The 9,755-nt window shown below is 50.5% G+C and overlaps 1 protein-coding gene across 1 annotated transcript; it reads right to left on the bottom strand.

The window, feature by feature from the left end:
• Window positions 1–221: 221 nt before the first annotated feature.
• On the bottom strand, window positions 222–773 carry LOC136524405 (uncharacterized). The gene has a single exon (XM_066517799.1). It carries the CDS (start codon window positions 771–773, stop codon window positions 222–224), a length of 552 nt encoding a protein of 183 aa, XP_066373896.1.
• Between the last annotated feature and the right edge of the window lie 8,982 nt (window positions 774–9,755).

The following is a 9,755-nucleotide window of genomic DNA, read 5'->3' as shown; positions in this document are numbered from 1 at the left end:
AGGTCCCGATTGGCCGGTGTGGCCGTCTAGTGCTGCGTCCGCCGCACCAGCACGCGCAGGGGTGGCCAGGGCACTGGCCATGGTAAAGACGATAGATTGCAGGGTCCTATCTACATAGTCTCTCTCTTGGGAAATAGTGCCGTGGACTGTGGGTTGATTAGGTCTTAGCGTGGGGGCATGTTGCCTGTTGACATTGTGATAGGAATGTTAGGGCATAAGCCCTAGAGCGCCTGGTCGGGGTCGGATCGCGTCAAAACACTAGAGCCCTCGAGCACTTTGTCGGGGTTGAGCCGTAATGGAGTCAGATCCTCCACAATGCGGGCAGATGGCTCAGGGTAATCATTGATGAAGACCCCATCTAGAGACAAAACCCTCCTGGCAGCCAATTTCGTGAGGAAGTCAGCAGCAGCGTTGTCCTTTTGGGGGACATGATGCAGTTCGATCCCTCGGAACTTGCCCTCGAGCTTGGGCACCTCTTGGCAGTACTCCACCATGAGAGGGCTCTTGCAGGAGAACTCCTTCATGACTTGGTCGATGACCAATTCTGAGTCACCGCGGACATACAGTCGCGTGGCGCCGAGCTCAACGGCAACGCATAGTCCATTGATGAGGGCCTTGTACTCCACAGCGTTGTTCGAGGCTAAAAATTGGAGACGGGTCACGTAGCGGAGCCTGCTCCCATCCGGGGAGATCAGAACCACTCTAGCCCTCGAGTCGGATGCCATGACTAACCCATCGAAGTAAATCATCCAGTACTCATGGGTGATGTCCATTCGGCGATGAAGTCGGCAAGAGCTTGATACTTAATAGTGGTGCGGGGGACATACCTGATGTCGTGGCGCATGAGCTCTAGAGCCCACTTGGAGATTCGGCCAGTGGTGTCGCAGTTACGAATGATCTCCCTGAGTGGGTATGAGGTGATGACTATGGCCTTATGGTCGGTGAAGTAGTGTAGGAGCTTCCAGGTTGCCATCAGCATGGCATACAGAAGCTTCTGAACCTAGGGGTAGTGGACTTTGGCATCGGCGAGTACCTCATCAATGAAGTACACTGGTCGTTGGACATTTAGGGGGTGTCTCGGCTCCTCCCCCTCGACGATGAGGGTGGCGCTTACAATGTGGTTGCTTACCGCGACATAGAAGAGGAGGAATTCTCCCCGTCCGGGAGCGACGAGAATTGGTGCCGACGTCAGCGATGCTTTAAGGCTTTCCAAAGCCTGCTGTGCCTCCTTTGTCCAAACGAATACGTCTGTCTTCTTGAGAAGTTTGTAGAGAGGCATCTATCGTTCGCCTAGTCTGGAGATGAACCGGCTCAGAGCAGCCAAACAGCCGGTGAGCCTCTGTACACCCTTGACGTTGCGTATCAGGCCCATGTTGGAGATGGTCATGATTTTTTTGGGGTTGGCCTCAATGCCACGCTCAGATACGATGTATCCGAGCAGCTTCCCCTTCGAAACTCCGAAAACACATTTTTTGGGATTCAATTTGACGCTGAACCTTTGGAGGTTCATGAATGTTGCGGCCAAGTTTACGATTAGGTCGCTAGCTTGAGCCGTTTTCACCACTACGTTATCTACATAGACGATGATTATGGATTTTGGCCGCTCGACTTGGTCAGGTTGGTCGGGCGGGTCGATTTGGTCGGTGAAGCATCGCTGCATGCACCGTTGATAGGTGGCACCAGCATTCTTCAGACCGAAAGGCATGGTTATGTAGCAATATGAACCATACAAGGTGATGAATGAAGTCGCGACCTGGTCGGACTCTTTCATGGCGATCTGGTGGTAGCCTAAGTTGGCATCCAAAAAGGAGAGGATTTCGCATCCTGAGGTGGAGTCGACTATCTGGTCTATGCGTGGCAAAGGAAATGGTCCTTTGGACATGCCTTGTTGAGCCCAGCATAATCAACACACATTCTCTATTTCCCATTCTTATTTTTCACAAGAATAGGATTAGCTAGCTAGTCGGACTGGTACACCTCTTTGATGAATTCGGCTGCCCAGAGTTTGGCGATCTCCTCGCCTATGGCCCTACGCCTCTCATCGTCAAAGTGACGTAGGCGTTGTTTGGTGAGCTTTGAGCTTGGGACGACGTGAAGTGCGTGCTCGGCGACCTCCCATGGTATGCCCGGCATGTCAGAAGGTTTCCACACGAAGACATCGCGATTGGCGCGTAGGAAGTCGGTGAGCTCGCTTTCCTATTTGGCTAGGAGCTTGGTCCTGATCCGCACCATCCTGGTCGGGTTAGTGGGATCGATCCCCACCGCCTTGGTTTCCTCGGTTGGATGGAAGGCACTTGAGGAGGTCGACTCGTTGCAGTCGGGGACTACTGGAGTTGCCGAATTCCTGAGCTCCGGGAGCTCGGCGGAGTTGATGACGGTAGTGGCGAGCTCGTAATGCTCGTGGTCGCATGTATAGGCATGCAAAAAGGTGCTACCCATGGTGATGATGCCGTTTGGCCCTAGCATCTTCAGCTTGAGGTAGGTGTAGTTGGGGATCGCCATGAACTTAGCGTAGCAAGGCCACCCTAAGATAGCGTGGTAGGACCCTAGAAACGCCACCACCTCGAAGGTCAGGACCTCCGAGCGGAAGTTGGCTCGGTCGCCAAACGTGACGGGCAGGTTGATATGCCTGAGTGGGTACGCCTGCGTCCCTAGAATCACGCTGTCGAAGGGAGAGCTTGCTGGGTGGAATTCTGATCGAGGGATGCGCATGGCGTCGAGGGTGTCGACGTAGAGAATGTTGAGGCTGCTGCCTCCGTCCATCAGCACCTTAGTGAGGCACTTCTTGCGGATAATGGGGACGACGACGAGCGGGTAGTGACCTGATCTGGTGACGTGGGAAGGATGGTCTCTCTGATCAAAAGTGATCAGGGAGTCTGACTAGCTAAGGAAAGAGGAGATGGCTGACTTGGTGGTGCATGCCTCTCTATAGCGTACCTTGTGCTAGTGCTTGGAGTGGATGGCATCGGATCCCCCAAAGATCATGTGGCGTTCCTTAGGGTCGGGGAAGCCGTCTTCATCCTTGCCCGCTGCACCTCCTTTATTGGCCGCCTCCTCCTTGCCTTTCTATTCCTTTGGCTTGTTGGCCTATCACAGAAAGCGCTTGAGGAGCTCACAATCCTTGTAGAGGTGCTTGATGGGGTAGGCGTGGTTAGTGCATGGACTCTCCATGAGCTTGTTGAAGTGGTTGGGCGGGCCCTACTGGGGCTGCTTGCCCGTGCGGTCGGTCGTGGTGACCAAAGCTGGGTTAGCCGGTCAGCGCCGATCCTTCTTATTCTTCTTACCCTTTTGTGTGGTGGGGCCCTTGTCTTAGTCCTCATGCTTGGCCTTGCCCTTGTCCCGACCACCGCTGAATACCACCCCGACTGCCTCCTGCTAGAGGCATGGTTCGTGGCGAGGTCGAGCAGGTCGTAGGTGGTACGGGACTTCACACAGCTGAGCTTGTGGATCAAGGACTTGCAGGTTGTCCCAGAGAGGAACGCACTGATGATGTCTACATCATATCGACAACATCTAGAAGGGAGTTGCACCGCTTTGTGAACCTACGGATGTAATCCCATAGGGATTTGTTGGGCTCTTGCTGGCAACTCTTGAGGTCCTAGGAATTCCTAGGACAGACATACATCCCCTAAAAATTTCTGACGAAGACCCTCTTGAGATCCGACCAGTCGCGGATACAGTCAAGTGGAAGAAATTCGAGCCATGCTCAAACATGCTCTCCCATGCAGATGGGGAGGTATTGGATGATGAAGTAATCATCATCCACTCCTCCGGCTCAACAGGCGAGACAAAAGTCTTCGAGCCATATATCGGGGTTCGTCTCCCTGATGTACCTGGTGATATTGGTGGACGGTCGGAAGCACTATGGGACGGTGCTTTCTGGATGCGACGACCAAAGGCCCGTGGTCCTAGGCCATCCGGGCTGGGGCTCTGATCGTTTGGTTGGCCACCATGCCTGGGGTGCGAGTCCTCGCACTCCTCGATGGTCAGGCCAGGGCCCGTGCTGCATGCTCTCGCCGCCACTCGATGGATGTCATCATCGTGCCGGGCATGGCATTGATTGTTGATGATGCTGCGAGCGTCACGGTTCGGCCTGAGCCGTTCGCGCACAGGTGGTCGGTGTGGAGCGGGCACCGGGTTGGGCTGCGGTGCAACCGCGGCTTCCTGCCCCACGCCCGGTAACTGTAGTGGTGAGTGGATAGAGCGATTCGACTGGTGCAGCCTTGGTCCCCTATTTGGGGAAGAGGCTACGAGCCGGTGTCATGACACGGAGCTCTCCATCAGTTGAACGGCAGCGGTCTCCACTAGCGCCCTTAGGTTCTAGTGGATTGCCTACTCCTAGGGGTCAGCAGGCTTGGGGAGGCCGCACAGAAGCATCACCGCAGCAGCGATGTTCTGGCTAGCCTGAGCAAACTAAGGGGTCGTTTCCTCTGCCCAGGATGTTACGCTAGAGCTAACGGACGCGACCCCAAGCATCACTCGCCGGGTTATGCGCATGTGGCGCAGTGTGCTGCGTCGAGTGCACCAGCGCAGGTGGCGACTGGCTCTGCCACCTTTGTCGTAACTCCTCGTCGTGCTCCTGCACACGCACCAGGGCCTTCGCACGGGGATCCGGAGGGGTGTGAGTCTGTAGAGACTCGACTATCATCGGTGGCTGTCCTAGGGCGTCCTCCATAGCGCACTCCTAGGACAGATGATGGCCAGGTGCCACGACATCGCCGATGCTGGAGCCATCGCTTTTGACATCGTCATCGACGAGGTCATGGAAGGAGGCGAGAGCGTAGCCCGCTATTCCCACTAACTCAGACTTGAGAGGGCGTGGCGTCAGCATCCTTCGGAGCCCCCACGTGCATGCGTCCATGGGGGACACGAAGCCGTAGGGGAACTGGTCGCACGGCGATCGTGGTGGGGACAACGAGGTCCCTCCGGAGAGTCGACGGAAGGTGTTAAATGATGAGTAAAGAACAATATGTACATCACTCACCGTAGGGTTTGAGCCCAACATGGGCTCGTGGTGAAGCGCAAGTGTCTCAACGTTAAGGTCATTGAGTGGCCCAAGGCCGGTGGAGGGTGCTCCTCCTCCAGTGGATGCTAAGACGAACGCCTCCTCGCGGAGGTGGAGTACGCTGAGTTGGTCGGCGACGAAGTCCAGGTTTCTGAAGAGGAAAGTCTGGAGCGGCTCGAAGACGGGAGGAACCCACATCCCAACAGGTGGGAGCGTGGAAAACTCCAGCGAGCCGAAGCGAATCGTATCGCTCGAGCCCGCCATGCCAAAGATGGTGAAAAGGTGGGCCATCCGATGACCAAAAGCGTGAATGCACGACGTCTTCCCCACGGATGGCGTCAACTGTCGGTGTGAAAAGTGACCAACATGTAAATATTTATAGTTTTGACGTGCGTTATGATCGAATGTGGCCTAGCACTTAATGACACAAGGATTTATACTGGTTCAGGCAACGTGTCCTATGTCCAGTTTCAGTCGGTCGATGACTTTATTTCTGAGCCCAGGTGCTCGAAGTTTGTTCTGGGGTTACAAATGAGTAGAAATGAGAAGGGGTGTTAAAGGCCCGATCGAACTCTAAACCGAATGGAAGAAAGTGATAGGTGCTCTAACGTGCGCTATGTATTGGACCGTATGCTCTGTGTAGCATTCGAGTTCTAGAGCTATTGAGTTGTTCAAGTTCTCAGGTCCTCGAGTGCTCGAGTCCTCTCGCTCTTTCTGTTGGGAGAGAGCGCATCCCCTTTTATAGTTGAAAGGGATGGCCATACAAGTTAGAGAGAAAGAAAGAGAGTGTATACATGTGCTACCTAGTCTTGTTACCCATGTTGTTGGGTACGAGACGGTCGTCGGCGCCCACAATACTGTTTATGTATGGACAAATCTGGCAGGCTCTACCGTGTTCGCCTAGTACGGCAAACGTCGGTGCCTACAATATTGTTTGCGCTCTGAAGCGTCTTGAAGGTTGTATAGTGCCCGTCTGGCATGGCCTGGTTGCACCGTCCTGTAGGTACGCAGGACATAGTAGGGCACGGTCCTCGGTATTGCGGTTGACTTGAGCGCTTTACCTTATCTGCTCCGTCTAATCCCCGGGCCCTCACCGAGCGGGCGTCCCCGGTCAGTCGGTCCCGACCGTGTCGGTCGGGAAAGAACAGCGAGCAGAGGTCTGGCGTATCCTCGGTCGGAGTTGGACTGCAGTCCCACCTTGGCCAGGCCTTCCGGTCGGGGACCGGATCGTGGTCTCGGCCTGTCATTATGTATCTGGATCGGCCCAGACGTGAGTTGTCGCTGTGCCGCCTGCTAGGTTAGATTTACAGAGAAGTGGATCCATTAAGAAACCCGGATTTATGAACCCGATAATTAGATTCGCCGGTTTTTCTGGTTTCGTCTAGCCTTACTAGCTAGGATAGATATACGAAATAAATTGGCTCTTTGAAGCTACTGTGAAGAAAAAAAAATCGTACGAGCTGCTTTGGTCGTCATCGTAGCCTCGTCTCACCTCGTCTTGGGGCATGTTAGTTCCCCTCCAAAACGTCAAATTTTTCAAGATTTTTTGTCACATTAAATCTTGGAACGCATGCATAAAGTATTAAATATAAATAAAAAATAAAACTAATTACACAGTTTAGACGAAATCCATGAGACGAATCTTTTAAGCCTAATTAGATTATGATTGGACACTAATTGCCAAATAAAACGAAAATACTACAGTATCGTTTTGCCAAAATTTTCGAAAACTAAAACTGGGCCTTGCTGTGCCCGCGCAAGCAACTACACCGAGGAGCTCGCTCTCGTGGGAGTAACGTACTAAAGGTAAGGCTAAGGTACGGTTTGGATTCTAAGTGGTTTTAAGAGTGTGGATAAAAACATCTTAGATTCTAAAACCCCATCCAAAAAACCTTAATTAGATTTTAACACACAGATACAGAATCTAATAAATTACATCAAAATTTTTTATCCAGATTATTAATTAATCCCTTTGGAACCGGACAGCCTTTTACTTGCACGGAATCTGACTGGAAAGAAAAAAACACACCTTATGTTCAGGATGATCCCTGCCGTTTAGCTCTATTAACGCAACCAAACAATACCTAAACTAAACAAGAGAGGACATGTTCGGCCTATGGTTTCTATGACTGATAAGTTATCTAAAACTGTTTTGCTGTGAGATATAACACTGTAAAATAACTGATAAGCCAAACGGATAAGTTCAAGCGACCATTCAACTGTGAGACAGTACATTTTTTTCGTACGGCAATTCAACTGATGTGTACCCGAGTGAACAGTACTACACTGCAATTGTTTTGTTGAGGCCACCTGCCCACCACAGCCCACAGGCACCGAATCGAGCGGTCAATGTTGGGGGTAGTACTGCAATTGTTTTGTTACATGTCACTTCGACCAATCGATCACAGGATTCTCACTCTCGTAGGAAGAATTCGGGCGCCCCGTTTTAAAGCATCCATAGGCCATATAGGTATAGCTGCAGTTGCCTGCCTGAGGGGTCGTTTAGTTGGCCAAACTTTGGAGTGGCCAAATTTGCATAGTGTAAAATTTCCTACTGTAGCATTTCGTTTGTATTTGGTAATAATTGTTCAATCGTTGACTAATTAGGCTCAAAATGTTCGTCTCGTAAAGTACAATCAAACTGTGCAATTAGTTTTTGATTTCGTCAACATTTAGTACTCCATGCATGTACCGCAAGTTTGATGTGACGGAGAATTTTCTTTTTGCATAGTGTGAAAGTTGGGATTTTGGGTGGCTGAATGTTCATCAGCTCCCTCCTTCATCCGTTGCATCACCGGACGGACCGCCGGACGCCCGGACGGGACGACCTGCCTGCTCCGACCTGACCTGTCGTGACCTCCCAAGACGACGACGCGACGGGAGACGACGTGACCGGTGCGAAACGAAAAGACGTACTCCTGATACATGGCAGATTTGATCAGACTTCAGAGAGAGAGAGAGAGAGAGAGAGCGAGAGCGTGCGCGCGTTCAATTCATCTGGTGCTGGCGATGGCGAGACGAGCGGACGGCGGTGAACCCACCACCGGCAGGCGGCGGCAGGCCTGCCGGTCGTCGCGATTGGGCCGCTGGACGGAATCGGCGTAAATTGGCAACAGTGCCCGTCCGGCTGCCTGGAACAGTATCGCCCGGGCACCTACTGCTACTAGTAGTACGCGACAACCTGACGTCAAAAGCTGGATTATTACGGTGAAAAGAGACGATGATGGACGGCGGATACACGGTGTAGCACTGTACAACCAGCAGGGGTGGTGTGTTTGCAGCAAACTCAGGGCAACGGCAACTTTCTCGGATATGTACAGTAAAAGGTGTACTCAAGTGGTTCATCCGTGAGGTTCAGTGGATCACTGCATTGGCTGCTCTAGGGCTAGCCTACTACGCATCATACCAGGGCCTGTTTAGATGTCGAAATTTTTGGTAAAATGATATCGTAGCAGTTTTCGTTGTTATTTGGTAATTAATGTCCAATCATAGTTTAATTAGACTTAAAAGATTCCTCTCGTAGATTTCGTCTAAACTGTGTAATTAGTTTTATTTTTTATTTATATTTAATACTTCATGCATGCGTCCAAAGATTTGATGTGACGGAGAATCTTAAAAAAATTAGTATTTTGGGAGAGAACTAAACTGGACCTAGCTCGGTCCTTCGCAGACTACTCCTAGCCACACAGTGGAAGATCCCATGTAATTATGCGTTTTGCCTAAAGATGATTGTATTAATTAAGAGGGATAGGTTTGCAGGCTATTTTTAACTGATCCCTCGGTTTAGTATCTTAAGTTTGAGTAGCTATATTTATAATATCAATATCGAATCACTATCGATAGATTTTTTTCATACTTATATTTAAAAAAACTCTGACCCGCGGGGTAAGACAGCCTCTGGACATCGTCTTTAAGAAGAAGACCTTCTCACGCAGGTCCAGAAAATCACTGAACCTCTGCCCCATCCATATACAGTGGCACCGCAGCTCCCGAGAGACTGGACTGGCCATAGACCTGTGCTTTAGCATGTGGCAAACGAGGGTATTTTTTCCAACACATAGATAAACTGCGTCTCCTCCGGCCAACAAATCTAACCCTGATGGGGTTTCGAACTCTGGCCCGGTAGGGTGCAAAGCGCACAGCCAGACCAACTGATCTAATGTTCGCTTGCTTTCACACTTTACCTACATATTTGATCAAACTTTACTCCAATAGTTATATTCTTTCTTGAAAGAGGTGGTACTTTCTCCCCTTTAATTTGGGCCCCCGTTTAGTTGGCTGCCCAACTTGGCGCCGTCGAAATTTGTTTTCACTGTAGCGCACTGTAGCATTTTGTTTGTATTTGGTAATAATTGTCCAATCGTTGACTAATTAGACTCAAAACGTTCGTCTCGTAAAGTACAACCAAACTGTGCAATTAGTTTTTGATTTCGTCAACATTTAGTACTCCATGCATGTACCGCAAGTTTGATGTGACGGGGAATCTTCTTTTTGTATAGTGCCAAAATTTGGATTTTGGAGTAACTAAACAAGGGCTTGCTATGCTTGTTCAGTGCCACAGTGAATATGTTTGACATTTTTATATATCAAGAGCGTAGTTATTTGCAACATTTTATTCGCTAACATATTTAACTGTTTTGAAGGGAAAAAATCAATGCACGCCGTGTTGTTGTTTAACAAAAGCATGGATGCAGATTTACATTATTTTTTTCTTGGAACTAGCTTAGTACTCCCTCCATTAAAAAAACAC

This window comes from Miscanthus floridulus, chromosome 18 (assembly GCF_019320115.1).
Source record: "Miscanthus floridulus cultivar M001 chromosome 18, ASM1932011v1, whole genome shotgun sequence".
Taxonomy (NCBI): Eukaryota; Viridiplantae; Streptophyta; class Magnoliopsida; order Poales; family Poaceae; genus Miscanthus; species Miscanthus floridulus.
Note: the sequence above shows the minus strand (reverse complement) of the source record. Positions and strands in the feature narration are given on the sequence as shown.